This window comes from Amblyomma americanum, chromosome 8, assembly GCF_052857255.1.
Source record: "Amblyomma americanum isolate KBUSLIRL-KWMA chromosome 8, ASM5285725v1, whole genome shotgun sequence".
NCBI classification, from domain to species: domain Eukaryota; kingdom Metazoa; phylum Arthropoda; class Arachnida; order Ixodida; family Ixodidae; genus Amblyomma; species Amblyomma americanum.
In genome coordinates this window covers 66,791,733-66,808,957 of record NC_135504.1, presented here as the reverse complement: position 1 = coordinate 66,808,957, position 17,225 = coordinate 66,791,733, and the positions used below count along the sequence as shown (strand labels likewise).

The following is a 17,225-nucleotide window of genomic DNA, read 5'->3' as shown; positions in this document are numbered from 1 at the left end:
ACACTGCGGTTGGAGGTAAAGTTAGCAAAAGGCTTCCCATGGACACGTACACTGAAGGTTCTGTTTGTTAAAAATGAGTGAATTGAGAGGAGACAACCGATGCAGGAGACCGAGATCTTGAAGGGTGCCAAGAATTGCAGAGTGAAGGACGTGGTCATATGACTTTGTGATGTCAGTAATCATCACTGTACGAAAAAGATGATTATGGGGAGAATGGTCAAGCACGTCCGCAGCCAGAACAGCCAGACCGTCTTCCGTTCCAATAAGAGGGCGGATGGATGGAGAAGTGTTATGATTTTCTCACCAAGCCGTCCGCGTAACTATAGCGAAGCTTTTACAGCTATGGTCGCACCATCGGCATTCCGGTGGCCGGCACAAACTTTTTCGAGAAGGCCTCGATCGCCACTCTAGATTAGGCAGCAGAGCTGCGCTTTCTCTGCACTTCTTGGTCACAACCAGTGTACACGCTACGATGATTTGCTCTCAAGCATGAAGCGAGCGTCCTGTCTCTTACACTTTCTCAGCTCGTGCTTGAAGCGCCACTTTTTTTTCTTAAAATATGATTCACCAATCAGACCAGCTTTCAGTCGCCACGGCGTACGGAAGGCCACATTCTTTCATATAATAAGAAACAACTGACGTTCCCGACCATCCTCCATTGTTTTTGCACGTAATAACGATACCAGCGTTTTTCTGCGGACAATATGAGATACACTCTTTGCAGTGGAGTGGAGGTGCAGAAGCAGCAGTAATTAAGACGCTGCAGCCCATCCCCCTCTTTTGCTACTTCTACCGTACTTTCCCTTACCAGCGCCTATCTGATAGAGTATCCATTAGTGGGCTGCTTGTCGATGCATATTGCAGTTATCTACACGTACATCTCCCTTTCAAAAGAAACCCAGAACGCAAGAAGAGAGAGGAGGAGGAGGAACAATTTTAGAAACTTTATAAAAGAACAAAAGGTCCTCAAGAGTGGGCTCCTGCTTGTCCAAAAGTCCACGGGCCTGCGCTTCACTAGCCATGTTTGGTCAGCTCATTGAGCAGCTCGCAGAAAGGCCTCCCATGAGGAGGTGGATGGGTTGGGTATTGGGAGGGGGGAGAATTGCCATGGGTTGGGGGCATTCCCATAGGTAGTGCATGAGGGTGGCCTTGGCCGCCGACATGTTGAGCAAAGTGGGAGGGTCAAGGTGCAGTGGTAGCGATGAAGTAAGTATAGGCAAGCTGAGATGTAGCCGTTTGTCTGAAGTTGCCGCCAAAATGGTACCGCATTGTCCGCGCTTCCACGGACCAGAGGGGACTTTATCGAGCCAGCACATGAACGCGCTGATTACCAGGGATCGAGGCATGCCCAGGAACCCACATGAGGGTTATCTCTTGGTCAAGCGTGTGTCCTGATGGAAGAATGCATCGGGCGGTTGGTGTGATAATTCTTTGCTGCTTGTGACAGTACGCAGCTTGGAAGTCGCTGCAGATTTCAGTCACGCCGGGATCTTGTGCAGCGTGTATGAGCGCCAAGGAGATGGCCGCCCCCTCAGCTTCCGTAGGGTTGTTGAGGTGGAATGTGGCTGCGACCCCGATAGTGCCATCCTCGTAAGCGGCGACAACAGTATAATGGCCTGGTAGGGTGGGTTGATCCGCGTCTACCTAGAGGATGTCGATTCTGCCCGTGAAATGTTTGATACAATATTCAGCTCGAGCCTGGCATCTGCCCCCTGTGTAGCTTAGGGCTCATATTTCTAGGTAGAGCTTTGCGTCGCAGTTGGCCTTGGACCTCAAGTATGATGATTTGAAAGTTTAGGCAGGTGAGCATATGGTGGTGGCCGTGTGTAGATGCCGCAGGGGGGCTTGATCGGTTTCTATGCGGGTTAGTCGAAGTGTCTGGTTGCTTCGTAAGGAGTCGATTGCTTCCAAATTTCATTGTAAGAGCCCGTCGAGTAAGCGATGCGATGTTATCTTTGCAGCCTATACATATTCGGCCTGTCACGTGGAACTGTTCGGCGTTTTTTGCTGCAGCACTTTATATATGTGAAGCGCGTGCTATTGACAGGCCAAGTAATGTGAAGTCTTCCGAAGTAATCACGTCTAGTGGGAGGTGCTGTGCGGCGACAGGAGCGCGCTGTTATGCGGAGCGTGAACTCAGGCGGCATCGCGAGGTAATAGAGACAGAAATGTGGCGGTAAAAAGACATGAAGACCTAGGGTAATTACTTAAAAACATGGCTTGTATCACAGCCGTGCGTTCGTAGAGCCTATCACAGTGTGCTCGCTATGACTACAAAAACGCAAATCCTGTGACAGCAAAGATTAAGTTGCAACAACTCTGTCAGCGCCCTAAACAACGCTTAGCCCTCCATTACAGAGCATTTATGCCTCCTCCGTCTTCTACTCCTTTCTGCATCTCTTTTTCACTGTGGGATTCGAGCGTCCACCGAGAGTGCGAAAATTGCTGGGCCTTTTGTTTTCTCTTGGGATATTGGAATTTTTTCTTGTACGGTTTCTTTCCCGTAAACTACACTATGAATAGACCTGCCCACATCACAGCTTTTCCTGAGGCAGAACATCATTGCCGACTATAACAGGCATATACGGTCGTATATAGGACGCTGCTCCCTGTCAATTGTTCCGACGGCTGTTCCTTGACGTCAGAAATGTGCCCACGCATGTCACCATATGTATTTCAGAAATGTTTCATCTAGTCTTTTCCTCCCTCAGTATATCTATCCGCCCTTTGGCACACCCCTTGCTTTGTCAGCTGGTGCCCCAGTTTCGTTTCATTTTTAATAGTTTCCTTCCTTGGCTTTTATTTCAAGCCACCCACAGAAAACATGGTTTCTCGCCAAGTTACACAAAACTTTCGACGAACGTATGATACCTCTTATAACTCTTTTTTTACCAGGTTCACGGTCACTAAGGATGTAAAAACATAAAGACGCACATCGTGACTTTTACCTTCGTTTTGTTTTATGCTTCCGAAGCTGCACATACTTGCGTTGAAAGTTGTAAATTGTGTGGTTTAACGTTCTCAAAGTGACTCATGATCTATGAGGAATGCCATAGTGGAGGGCTGCGAATTAATTGGCACCATGTGGTATTCTTAAACGTGCGCTTACATCGCAAACCGCATGGACGCATTTTGTGGGTCACTTCCATCGAAATGCTGCCTCCATGGCCGGGATCAAACCCAAATCCTCCATTCCAGTAGCCAAGTGCCCTTACAAGTGAGTCACCACGGCGGATGCTGGCGTTGAAGAACTAAGGCTAGAAAGTTTTTCCCAAGGCTAGAAATAAAAAGCGAGCGCCTTCACGACCTAGAATGCCTGCACCACCGGCTCCTCCTATACAAGTTCGCAACGTTTTAGGTGAAAGGCCCCGTAATTGACGGGAACACCGATATTTAAATCTTTCATTCACATGACTCTTAATAAGCCAGTCATAACGTACACATCCACGAAGAGAAGTAACACCATCTATCTATGAAACTGAAACGAAAACCAAAACCAAATATACAACAGCTATCTAAACTGTTCAACGTTGTGTGCGTCTGTTCTACATGTGTCCTGGTAAATAGTCGAGAAGTTTGTTAAACACAAAAGGGGAATCGTGTGAAATCACAGGAGAGCCTAAAGTCTAAAGCTAAATTTGTTTCCAGCCTATAAAGAGATACACATATTCAATGCAGTCTTTAAACTTTTCCGCACAGACTCTCAGTAATCTAGTCAAAAGAAACTCATGTCAAGGTGGATATTCAAGCAGGGTACCAGGAAATTGGCATAGTATGAACGTGTGGTCTTTGCAAGGCAAGCCTTCAAACGCGCGGTTGTTGTGAAGCGGAAACATGGGCCGGATGGTAAACTAAACAAAACAGGAAGCAGACAATCAAATGAAATACTGGTAGAACAGACGAAACACGAGTTTTGCACCTGAGCGAGCAAACGGCTCGTGAATTATTGAGCCTCATACCGGAAGGTCGAGTCAGAAATAAATCATTCGAGTGCTATACGGGATGTTTCCAACTTAGTTCGGAGTACAGCCGCTTTGGACTTGTGACGCAGCATCCGGTGACACGTGCTAACAATATGCGGACATTAGGATTACGATGCTGTGAGGCTGGCGCAGCACATTGAAATTTTTGGTTAGGCGCATTGCAAACCCGGTATTCATCATTGTGCTTGCCTATTCGCTAGGTTACGTTGATCGAGCTATTGGAAGGTGAGAGGCATGGGGAAGGTCGCTCAGGATTCTTCGTCGTCGACGGCGTCAGAAGCCTAAAACTTCCGCACAGCATAACTACGAAGTTACCACTCTCCGACTGACAGGAAAGTTCCCTGCCCCCCCCCCCCCCCCCCCCAGCCGAGTGTATACCAGCAATGACGGGGGCGCTCCAGCCAAGTCATGCCACTGCTTGAGCAGGAGAAAAATGTCCAGTTTTGTTTTCAATGCATTACAACTTCCAGAAAATACAGCGCCGATATCGCAAAGCCAAATGTCTTTCATTTCGTAATATATGCTATCCTCTTTATTAGATTTGGCTGATGTCTTATGAGTCTTCTCTTCTGTCCGTCGTCTAGATGTCGAGCTTCTGCACATCAGCGTTTATGATGACTTGCTCGCTAATCTTGTGCAGGGCTGCTGCCTTGATGGTGTCGCACCGCTGTTCGCGAGGAAATTTGATCCATGCCCCTTTGTTCCTGTACGGCCGCATTCTAATTGTGCCTCTCCCCTTGCGCTCACACCACGCGCCAAACCTCCTATTGCCGTCATAAATAAAGCGGCAGATGTATCCATAGTGAAGTCACGCGTTTTTGTGGCCATTTTGGAAGCATCCGCCGGCCACGGGACTTCGGAACTGCAGGAAAAAAGACGTCCTCGGCGACCGGGTGAGCACCATGTGCGTTCTACTCCTGCCATTCTGGGATGTGTTGAGCTAGCGACGTGTGGACACCAATGGCCACGCGGTTCAAAGAGGACCTTCCAAGAATCGTTTACTTGATGATCTGAAACTTGGATCCCGACGCATGCTGTGAGTCGTACTGAGAGTCCGTGAAGGCGAAGGCCTGTCTGCAAGGAGGACGGGGTGGTCAGAACGTTTTGCTCGAGCAGTGTGCCTCAGACTCATGGGAAGGGAGGCCCATTGTCTAGTCGGTCTGCGACCATCTGGTTAGAATGCTAAATATAATGTCAATGACTGTAAATAGAGTTGCTTTTTTCTCATCTGGCGACCCGTGTCCAGGCTCTCTTCTTCCCTTTTTCGGTGATTCTGCAGCGGTCCGACACCGCAGGCCTAGGAGCCACAGCAGAAGTCCTTTAGTATCTGCTTCATCTGCGTGCGATAATTATGTGGCGCTGGACTTCGCACTTTATCTTACATTACTGCCGTGCTACTGACGGTGCGAACCGCCAGCGTGGCTTTCAGAAGGAGTCCTTCGTTCAAACCAGGTGTAAGCGGCACTGAAAGAGGATTGCAACTGACTCCAATTGAAAGAACTCCAAACGCAAGGACGTACGAACGTTCATTCTTAGAGAAAGAAAGAGAGAAAGGAGATGTAGTGTCAGGTGCTCCCCATTCAAGAGTGGAATACACAGGTGCACCCAATTATGGAGGCACACAGAAAATTAGGAGATGCTAACTGCGCAGCGCTATGTAACACCGGAGAAAATACAAAATATGGGGACAATGTATTGCTCCTATGGCCATGTTCACGCAGTTCACCCGAGAAGAGTTCATTACCACAAAGACTGATAAAAAATGAGAAGCGGCAGCTGGGTAATGTAGAGGGGTGCTTGGAAAAATTACTGCCTCGGATAACAGCGCTTGTACGTATCACTAAGGTGCGCCCGTCCACGCTCCCAGCATAGCGGATTTCAGTGGCCATGAGTTGCAGCATTGCAGCATTGCAGCATTCCGGCATTTGTAGCACTGCTTCCGATTTTACCATTATCCTGCATCTTCTCAGGCGTTTTCGATTTTTTTGTCAAGCAGATAACTTAAAGAACACCTCACTTAACCGCCTCATTTCCCGGAGCCTTCATCGTAGTGTTCCATTTGCAACGTACGGTACTCATTCCTCGTTTCACTCTATTGGGCATTGGAATATTCGAGCTTGTGAGAGCGCGACCTCGTCACATCATGTGGGTTTTCCAGGGCTTTTTGTCTGGGTAGAGCGATGAAAACGCTATGTAACAATATCGGTTCTCAAAAACATTTGTTGCTTTTTCCTAGCTTTCTGCACCAGATTTGTCTCGTTTCCAGGCTTTCTCAAGCATAACAAACAGATGGAGATGATATTAACTTCAAGAAGTGAGTCGCGGCTGTTTGTTGCGAATATTACGGGCCACCCAATGCGAAGGAGAAAATGATGCAGGACGCGGGGGTGATGAAGCTTGGTGCAAAACAGCTTAGCCAACTTATGGCTCCGCAGGAGTTCTTGTGGCCTTACACGACCGGAAGGAGCGGTAATCTGTGCTGGAGAATATAGGTCCTCACTACCGGAACACGACAGTCAGACACAAGGGCAGGAAACGGTGCGAGGTTGAAAGCAAAATACCGCAGCGGCAGTGAGCTCAAAATGTCTTTCAAAACATCAAGGGTCATTTTATTTTTATAGAAAGTGTAGAATTATTACTAATATTGCCGCTAAACCCACGGCGATGCTAACTAAAATGTTCAGCAATTCATGGTTTTAAGCTTGTTGTTGTTGGATGTCTAAACACTGTACACCATATTTAACACACGGGAAAGTTGAAAAAACTCGTCAAAATGAAACAAAGCGACGGTAAACATGAAAAATACGCCGCACATATAAACATTGAAGTTTTGTACGTGCTGATTTTTTATCTCAATATGCGTTCTAGTTTCTTTCCATGCACCAACTAACCCGCCAAAGAGTATTGCTAGATTAATAATAATAATAATAATTGGTTTTGGGGGAAAGGAAATGGCGCAGTATTTGTCTCATATATCGTTGGACACCTGAACCGCGCCGTAAGGGAAGGGATAAGGAAGGGAGTGAAAGAACAGAGGAAGAAAGAGGTGCCGTAGTGGAGGGCTCCGGAATAATTTCGACCACCTGGGGATCTTTAACGTGCACTGACATCGCACAGCACACGGGCGCCTTAGCATTTTTCCTCCATAAAAACGCAGCCGCCGCGGTCGGGTTCGAACCCGGGAACTCCGGATCAGTAGTCGAGCGCCCTAACCACTGAGCCACCGCGGTTGCTAGATTGCAATACCGTTATTAGGCGTCCTCTGTATGGTGTAGTGAAATATTACAGGCTGTCGTGTGAAATTCTTAAACACAATCTCTAAAATAAACTAGAAGTATTCATGAGGCTAATGCTGTACAGTATGAAAGGAAGATGAAGAGTGACAACTGGCGTTCCACTTAAATGGCAACAATTTGCTCAAGTAGGGAATATTTTGGCTAATGTAAACCTGCGGGCATACATCTCGCTGCTATAAAAGCACTAATTATTTGCATTCATGTGGCTAATGCTGTAGCGTATGACAGGAAATTGAAGAGTGACAACTGGCGTTCCATTAAATGGCAACAATTTGCTCAAGTAGGGAATATATTGGCTAATGTAGACCGGCGAGCATACATCTCGCTGCTATCAAAGCACTAATTATTCGCTGGTATATGGGCAGGAAAAACAAGATTTGGCAGTGAAAAGAAAACCATTTCTTTGAAGGAGCACTGCTTGTGTATTCTAAGATCTCAAAGCCAGGACCCTTGCACACAGGTACGCAGACTAATGCACACAAGCGGGCAGGAAGTGCACATTGCCAGTTTCTCTCCCAGAAAAAGCGGGGGCTGCGCACAGCTGCATGGGAGGATCTGGCTACATTCCGCTTGTTGTTGTAGCTGTCCCACGCCCTTAGTTGAACCGGACGTACGCAGTACAGTTCTGGGTAGCTGTGTCGCTAGGGGAGAGCAGGAGAGGGAGGCAACCAAGAGCAGCTCCGAAAGCTGCGGCTGCAGTCAATAATATCAGGCAAACACGTCCCTGCGGTTCACACAGCGGCAATGTTAGGAGCAGCGTGCTGGGCGGCGTTCATCGTGATTATTTACAGGTATTTTGTCCCACAACAACCCTTTCATGTCGGTAATTTTTGGTTTCCGAGTTTATTTGATCCTCTGCAGTGTCATTTCAATATAGCTATTAATGTCAGACGTAAACCTTTCTCTGTAAGTGGCTTTCAACACCTTATCTCACCGTAACCGCAATGACTCTTGGACGTCGAGCAAATCATGTCAGAATGTTATTGCTTTGGTTGTTTCAAATATTTCCAGCTTACGTGTATTTATATTTCTGTTACACATCTCAATGCGCAGCCGAGAAGTATACTCAAGTTACCTCGCGTTTTCAAAAGCGTAGTAATGACGAGTTTAAACTGTGTTTGCAGAGGTTCTAAGAGAGACAATTAGTGGACAATAGACCCTTGTGATACGAGCGCCTTAGTGCCCACCACCAATTGCATTGAACTGGAAAAGAATAAACCCATTTGATGCTTGCCTGTTTTTCAACTGTTTTTCACTCCTTGTTTTCACAACACACTTAAGTGAAGTCTTAAGCTTAGAAGCAGAGTTAATTTTACAGCCGATCTCTATAGAACTCTATAGATCTCTATAGAGATCTCTAAGATCTCTATAGATTTCTCGTCTCGCACTCCATGCAATTGCCTACTGCACAGTTATTCTTTTATAAAGAACAGGAGAGGAATGCGTACGTTTCCTTCCCCTTGACGCCCAAAACAATAAAGCCATTACTTGGACGAGATTCCAGAGAAATGTCGTACCAAAACCAGAGATATAGATCGAGAAAACAGGATGCAGCCAAGTTTTACAGGTTCAGGAAATTGTGAGCGGTCATCGGCCTTTAATATGTTTCTGCTTTTTTTTTGTTCTGCTTTTTGATTTTATTGCTTCAGGCGCTACGCGGGTCAATTGCTTTACTAGCCCTGACTTTTTGACTTAGTGTTCAGTGAGTGCGCGCCGACTGCGATTTTAAAGTGCCGCCCTTAGAATGATGTCAAATGTACTCCGATATCTTCGATTTCCGCAGACAAATGGCCGTGGGTTCACCGAATTAGTTGTGTGCCAGAAAAAAACTTAAGCCAGTCAGCCTTTACTTGCTGGAGATCACAGAGGCGTGGCTAGCTAGGACTTCTGACAAGGCAGAGGTTCTTTCGAAGCCGCTTGAAGGACACTGCTTTAGTTATCTATTATTTCTTCCTGATATGCGTGAATGAAGCGAAAATATGGAAAACAGTGCGTAGTTTCCCTTGGGTCTGTGAAATTTCAAACAACGTGGTAATAAAGTTCATGCAATAGTTAACCTCCAAATTTTTTTTTTTTTACTGGCGAACGCTTTCTCAGTCTACGTATGCGTCGGTCAACACGCGCGCCTCGTGTCGGATACTGAGGGCGTGGAGGCGTCGTACGTCGGTTTTAACGCGAAAGCGTTAAGTGCTCCGGCCACCAGAAAATCCGGTGGCGGCGTTGCGGGCGACGGCGCTGTAAGCGAAGGATCACAGGCATCGCTCCGGCAGGCGGTCCCCAGACAGCAACCTGGGAGCCAGGTGGGCGACCGAGGTCACGTGATCTTGGAGCGTCTTCACAACCTGAAAATCGGATACTGAGCAAACTGCCCACCGCGACAGGTGGCAGGTAAATTGACGATTGGTGGCTTCGGAAGAGCAACCCGGGATGCAAAAGGCCCACCGCTGGGAGCACCTGCCATCGCAGGGCAGTGGCGCATCGCTTAACCGCTGCACCACTGCTCCAGGAGGAGTATAAGGACTCCCAGTGGTCTATGAGTGTGAAGCAGAGGATGACTTTCTGCATATATGGGTAAGAACCCATTAAGCTATTTCATCATACGCTTAAGGGAGCGCTTAGAAGTCCCCTGCAATTTTTGCTTGTCCATATGAATTTCCGAAGACAGAGCAGTGCGAAAGCTTCTGGCTGTTCGGACCAGTATATAGAGACTAGGATTTCCAGGTGCGCTGCCCGGTTCTGTGACTACGGTTGTCCTATCCTGCTTGATGAGTGTGCCTCAGAAGAGACCAAACTTAATTTGTGCTCTAGGCCTTTTGCTAACGTGTCCAAATTGTTGTCAGGAGATGAGTATTCTAAGAGCTCTAGAAGAAACAGAGCTTCTCTCGCGCTCGCGTGTCCATGGTATTCAAGAAGACTTAGAAATACTCAACTGCAACTTCTTGACGACCCAAACTACAACTGCCATTTCTCTCTAGTAGCTGCTGTCATTGGAAAGGCGACTCTCATGATGATGATTCATGATGACTTGGATTGCTTTATACTAATGCCTTTGCCTTTCGTGTGGTTATCCTGATCCAGTCCTTCTAAGGTCTACTTCTATGCTAGCTTCGTTTTTTCTATTGGATAGATTATATCCCCCTTGTGATGTCAGGACGGTATTTCTGTCAATCTGTCATTTCTCCAAGGTCTCTATGCACAGACTGTAGATAACCCCACCTTTCATTTTGTTCCACGTCTTTCTGCAGCTTCTCTAGACTGTCAACTAGACTAGCAAATATTGTGGTGCTGCTAAAAAATTTCTTGAAAACTCCCGTAACGATGACACATTTGTCTTCCGCACGTCATCTTCAGGAAAAATTATTCAAGGAAGAAGTCGCATTCTTGCAATCGAGTGCATTCAAGATATACTCTCTATCTTTTTTCTACGACAACTAATCCGGGACTCGCTCTTGGCACATACCCTGCAGCACTTGATTTATCTGCTCTCACTGTACTTCCTACGTCCGCAGTAACCCTATTCCACCTCATTCCTGAGTAACTGGCAGTGGATGGTTGCCGTGGCAACCACTCTCTCATTGCTCATTCCGCCGCTCGCCCAAATAACTTTATTCTTACTCTGTAACCCTCATATTCTTAATTCCCCATGAATACCCCCTCCCCAACGTTTACGCCGAACACAACTGCTCCTACTACTGCCACCACTACTACTATTACTATTACTGCTGCTACTTGTACTGTTCGTATTACGACTGCTGCGACTAGTACTGCAACTACGACGACGACGCTAAACCGAGGGAACGGGCATTAAATAGCTCTTTGTAAAATCGGTTTTGTAGTGATAGCTACATTACGGTAGCATTTCGAGCCTTCAGCGTGGCGGCGCCGCCATCCTGTGGCTGCGCCGCAACGCTGTCAGGCGGTGCGGAGCAGCTGCCGGCGGCGCGGCGCCGTGGCTGATCACGTGCTTCGTCACGTGACCCACTTACACTCGGCCAGCTGTAGCTATCGTGTCATTCCAGGTTTAACCAGAGGTAAACCACCGCCATTTTTTTTACAGTGACAGCTGTTAAGCACCCATTCATCGGCTTCGCGTTATAGTAGTAGTGGTAACAGTAATAGTTTTTCCTAGTAATCGCATGACGCAGTAGGCGGTTGAACCGGCGGCTGAGAACTTTAGAGAATTTATTTAAATGTGTTCAGCGTATCCTTTTAATTTTGCTGCGCTCTTCAAATTCTGAAAAGAACCCACAAACTGCACATTATGCCACTTCTCTAGGGGAAGCTTCGCAACTATAGAATTATGTTATAATTAGTGTCTTTCACTCTCAGGCTGTTCAGTATGAACAAGATTTCAGCGTGTTCGTGAATGGGCAATTGCGAAATAGTATGACTTGGTTTTATCTCGTTCGCTAACGAGATTTTGCTCTGCTCCAGCTTTCGTGTTTGCGTGTATTGCGTTTCTTCGTATCACCAAGCTATCTGTGGCCTGTGTATAACTGCAATACTGCAAGTAAACATGCCGTAGTGCTTACGCCCAGTTCGCTTACATGAAACATTTCCTTGGCCGCCAGAATCGTGTACGAAAAGCATGCCAAGGCTTTCTATATAGTGCACTATTGAGGCCCTGTTTTAATTTTTTTTCATTTTGAACTTTTTAATTGGTTTTGGGGGAAAGGAAATGGCGCATTATCTGTCTCAAGTATCTCGGTGGACACCCGAGCCGCGCAATAAGGAAAGGAATAAAGGCGAGACTGAGAGAAGACTGAGAGAAGGAAGGAAGAAAGAGGTGCCGTAGTGGAGGGCTCCGCAATAATTTCGACCACCTGGGGATCTTTAACGTGCACCGACATCGCACAGCACACTGACGCCTTTGGCGCTTCGCCTCCATCGAAACGCGGCCGCCGCGGTCGGGTTCGAACCCGGGTACCCAGGCTCAGTAGCCGAGCGCCATAATCACTGAGCCCCCGCGGCGGGTTTGCTACATACAGGATTTCAAAATTTTACGCCCATAGATGAAAAGATATTGTGAATAAAAACACGGCGCAGGTATTTCTCATTCCTAGTTAAACTTTTCACCAATGGTTTGGTTTATGAGGGTTTAACGTCCCAAAGCGACTCAGGCTATGAGAGACGAAACTTTTCACCAATGAGCTAGCGTCGGTCCCTTGGCTACCTATACTGTGTTGCGTCTTTGTCAACGCACTAGCATCCGCGAATTCACTTGCACATCCAATATGATGACGTGTCATTTGATGCGTAGATAATAACGGCAGCAACCAAGTTCGTAATTTGTTGTAGTGTCTGCGGTTGTCCTGAGGTCTGCAGCTAAGAGGCTTTAATAAGATTAACCCTCGGTGTTTTCTATTTGCACTTATCCTGCCACGCTAGTCCTGCTATCCTAAACTGATTGTAATAATTCTTTGATTTGTTCCCAGCCTGACTCTTTATCGCTTAAAACGTACTACCTCGATGGAAAGAAACGCGAACAACTCGGCGTCAACACGGTCCGCTGTTTAAATTTCTTTTCATCGCGGTTTTTCCTGGGTGGTACTAAAAAGACGTTAGAGTCGTCCTAGAATGTATCATGTACGAGTCTAGGGTCTTTTTGCTATCACCGAAGTAAAAGCGCGGTGAAAAGAAATTGAAACAGCGGACCGTGTTGGCGGCGGGTTGTTCGCGTTTCTTTCCATCGAGGCAGTACTGCTTTGGCGAGTTGGTTTCTTCCTTTTTTTCGAAAGGCATCAAAAATCAACAGTAGAGAGAGAAGACACACCTACGTGTGTTTTTTCCGGAGCGTTGTCGGAACATTGTAGGGCCCTTGCTTACTCGCCGAGCCTGGTCATGAAAAATGACTCTGTAAACATTTGGGTTTAATTTTGCTGGAAAATTTTATGTGGAACGAACAATCATCAACCCTCTGCAAAGCCGTCTTTGAGAATATATTCGAGGAAATGAGAGCTCTCTGAGATTCTCAAGTCAGCTTCCTCGTTGTAAGCCTGTAGTAATCGGGCGGGAAGCATGAAACCGATCTCAGATGTTCCCAGGCTGAGGGTGCCCCAAGCGCGAGCTTAAATAAAGGATGAAAGTGTGATTTTGCACGAGCTACTCGTGCTTTAAATGCTAGTTGAAGCGCAATCTTCCTCGTCCAGGCGCGCCTAAAATAAAGAAAAATGGAAATGCTCACCTTTGTCACTCTTCCATGCGGTTTTGTAGATTCATGTGAGTATGGGACTGCTACGCAGAAGACCTTAAAATGTATACCTACGCACGCAACCCAGTTCACGGATGAAGTGCACTTTGACGCAACATAAGAATTCCTTAGTCAACCGAAAACACAAATTGTGGAAAGTTGTTTTGAGAAATGCAGGGTCGTATTTTTTAACGAAAATTTATCCCGATTGATTCCACAGCCCCCAACCGTAGCTCCTACAGTGTCAAGGCTTTCAGTACTAAGCAACGTCAGGACTGGGCAACACGGAAGGAGCGACAGAATATTTTGTGGAATTTTGCTGCGTGCGAAGCATCCCTACAGTGCAGGCAACCTACATTTCCCAGGCAGGGCTGTAGTTGTTGTTCCACTAAAGACGGCAAGCGTAGCCGCTTGGATCGCGGTAAGCGTAACATCGCGTTCTGAATGATTAGAGGTGTGTTTTGTTGAAAGAGGTATTGCATAAGTGCTTATAGCCTACCCGAGTTGGCTGACGTACGCAACGGGTAGGTTCGATGGAGCGCAAAAACTAAGGCCAATAAGTTTAGGAAGTTGGTGGGAAAAAGCAATATTCGACGGCCAAAATATTGCATGCGCCTCCGGCTGGGCTCTGTGTTACAGCGCTGTGTTAAACACACCCAAAGTCGTTAGCAAAGAAAATTGTTTCAAGGCTTCAAAGCCATGTTGCATGCACGGCAACTCAATAAATCTCATGCATTTTAACGCTCTAAAAGAAGGTACGTTTTGTTTAGCTTGTACAGATGGCGAAAGAAGACTTTCTCGCAGTTCAAGGAACTCGGCATACCGGGCCCAGAGCCAAGCCTCATTTACGGCAACCTACAAGAAATCTGGAAAAAGGTAAAACAAGCTATTATATAATGAAAATAACAATGAATTCCGAAAGTTGAGCAACAAATTTTGCAAACATCTTTTAGCGCACTGCATTATACTAACGTTCCTCCACGTAATTTTTTTTTTATTCCACGTACCCTATTTTTCATCACAGGGCTCTTGAGCTAGTGCACATCAGTGTTTGAAGTACAAGGTGCAGTCACAATATATATTCAAACACATCCACCAACACTAGCTTGCACAAGAAACTCCCGACGGCAAACTTAAAACATTCATCTTTAGTCAAACGGTACTTCCCCTGAAGAGAACAGAAAACTGGGCGAGTTGGAATATATTCATCTTTAAGCAGCGCGAAACACAGGACAAGAAGAAGAAACACGATATAGCGTTCGTGTCGTCTCGTGTTTCTTCCTCTGGTCCTGCGTTTCGCGCTGCATAGAGATGAATACGTCCCCTCAAGATAGTGACAGGTGCAGTGGCTCTGGGCTAACGCGCATAGCTTTCTAGAACACACACAGAATCTTGCTCAACCTTTATTCATGCGCACATTTAAATTTCTTTGCTTATGTTCAAATGAAGAAATGTGGTCGCCCCTCTAGATGGAAGTTTCAAAAGTTAATCATGTTGCGGTTGAACTGCGCAAATTATTTGCTCCTTGCAGTTTTCTCTTGATGCGAATGTGGCACCATCTGTTACGAATGCACAGTTCTTATTTCTTCGTCCCCCAAAGCGCATCTTGCTATAATATAAAAAACACAACACAATCATTACCACTCAGTAAAAGCAGCTCCTTAACTTACTCGTCGCAACAGGCAGGAGCGAATTACTCCTTGGTTGCTGCAGTTGTAAAGTGCTCACAAAAAGCACCTAATCCTGCGGCTCTCTCAAGGCAGTTGATCACCTCTTGCTTCCTCAATAAAGTCGTAAGTTACGTGTGCTGAAAGCACAGGAGCAAGTCTAGCAAGGGGCATCTTGGCACTGTTGCCGTTTTTATGTAGTTTGCTTCTCAAGAATGATCAGGTGCAGCGAAAGGAAACAATTTATTGAAGAGGAAATACCTCTCAAGGGCAGCTCGAGAGGGTTTCTTTGAGTGTTTCTTGGGGTTCCTACGAGTATACTCTCTATGTCTAACAAACCATTTGGCAAAACCCAATGCACAGTGGTTTTAATAAAACAATAAACAACAGCAAACCCAGTTCAAATCTGCTGCCTGTACGGAGCACGGCACAAACGCTCCTAGAAAATATGTGTGACCCTGTTTCGCCCGTTAAGCGATTTAAGTGACGGCCGAGAGCGATGCCAGCGTTCAATAAATGTCGCTAGAAATGTCAGAAATTACCAGATACGATGCAAATTCTTGTTCAGTGAGCGGGCACTAGCTATTAACTTCCGTTACTGTTTGTGACGGTAAAAAATAGTGTTGTGGTTAGAAATCGCAACAACAGAAAAGTAATGAATTTTATAATTGATTTAAGCAGAAACGAAGAAACCGAGCGGCCGCAAAACCTGGCAAAAATGATCACGACGGAGAGAAGAACCCACAATAAACAGTTTTCTTGAGATATGTGAACATCAAAAACTACTGGAGCGGCTCTGTCCAGAGAGTTAAGAGAACCTACAATGCAGCCAAGGGGCGCATCTTAAATTTCTTGCATTGCAGGGAATGGCTCAAGCTTCAAGCGACTGGCTGAAGCAGTACGGTGACGTTGTTGGGTAAGTTGCTCGAAGACGCTGCGCGTTGCACTCACAGCATCACCTTCTTTAACATGAAGGTCGACCTAAAAAATATCAGCAGCTATTTTAGCCCTCGCCGATTGATCTCGCTTCCAAGGAACTCTATAGCATAAGGAGCACTATAGAGGAACTCTTCTCTATAGGATTCTCGATATCGTTTGCAATTTACCACGATGTAAATAATTTCCATAGCCTTTCCTTGTCCTCACAATACTTAGAACCCTGTTACGGAAAAACCAGAGGGACAAGTGTACCCGCCACGGCTGCTCAGTGGTTAGGACGCTCGGCTACAGTGCAAGAATACCCGGGGTCGAACCCGACCGCAGCAGCGAATTTAGATGAAGGCGTAACGAATAAGGCGCCTGTGAGATGAGGGTTCTCAGCGCAGGTCGAAGACCCCCAGGCGGGCAGTCGAAACTTTCCTAGGCCGTCGACTACCGCACTGCTTTCCCTCTTTTTCTTTCCTTTCACCCCCACTTTCATCTCTTCCCCAGGGCGCGGTGGAGGTGCCTAACGAGAAGTGAAACAGTGATTTCGTCTTTCAAGTCCTTATAACCAGTTTTCATTTTAACGTCCAGACTACACTGGTGATCAGAGTTTGACTCCACTTGGTCGCCCTACCACAAATAATGAACGCCTGAGAAAGGTTTTGTGAAACGCTTTTATAAAATTATAAAAAATGCAGTGACCGTTATAGACGATCAGGTAACGCACCTTCCTAAGAAGGAGAACTCGATAGCGTCTTGAACGCATCCGCTCTCCATACTGCACTGCGAGGACACTGTCAAATGATGAGTAGACTACAAAAACAAATGTGAAACTTTTGATTTTCTCCGGGAAGACGAAGATTCACATATATTTGCACTTTCTCTATGTGCCTTCTATAAAAGTGGTCACTAAAGCCCACGGGGACCGGTCCATCGTTAATTTGTCAGCGTACTCCGTAATGTCTGTTTTTTGTTATAACTGGCTGGGGCCTAGGCATTGCTTTACGCCCTGAACTCAAACATCCGCAATCAATTGCTGCTTAGAATGGTTCCCAGGTGGTCCTTAGCTAATGAAACTCATAGGAACGTATAGAAACGTATAGCCTCCTGAGACTTTTTCCTCTGTGTTTATGCAGTCCGCGTGAACCTGCAAGTTGATTCACTA

At 46.3% G+C, this 17,225-nt stretch overlaps 1 protein-coding gene across 1 annotated transcript in view; it reads left to right on the top strand.

Annotated features, from left to right (window-relative positions):
- The first annotated feature begins 7,937 nt into the window (after positions 1-7,937).
- The window catches only part of LOC144101844 (cytochrome P450 3A56-like), a 36,851-nt gene continuing 27,563 nt past the window's right edge, over positions 7,938-17,225 (top strand). The window contains exons 1-3 of the mRNA XM_077635065.1: positions 7,938-8,070; positions 14,240-14,345; positions 16,000-16,052. Of these exons, the coding sequence (XP_077491191.1) occupies positions 8,024-8,070; positions 14,240-14,345; positions 16,000-16,052 (206 nt within the window). The 5' untranslated portion in view covers positions 7,938-8,023. The remainder of the gene's footprint in view (positions 8,071-14,239; positions 14,346-15,999; positions 16,053-17,225) is intronic.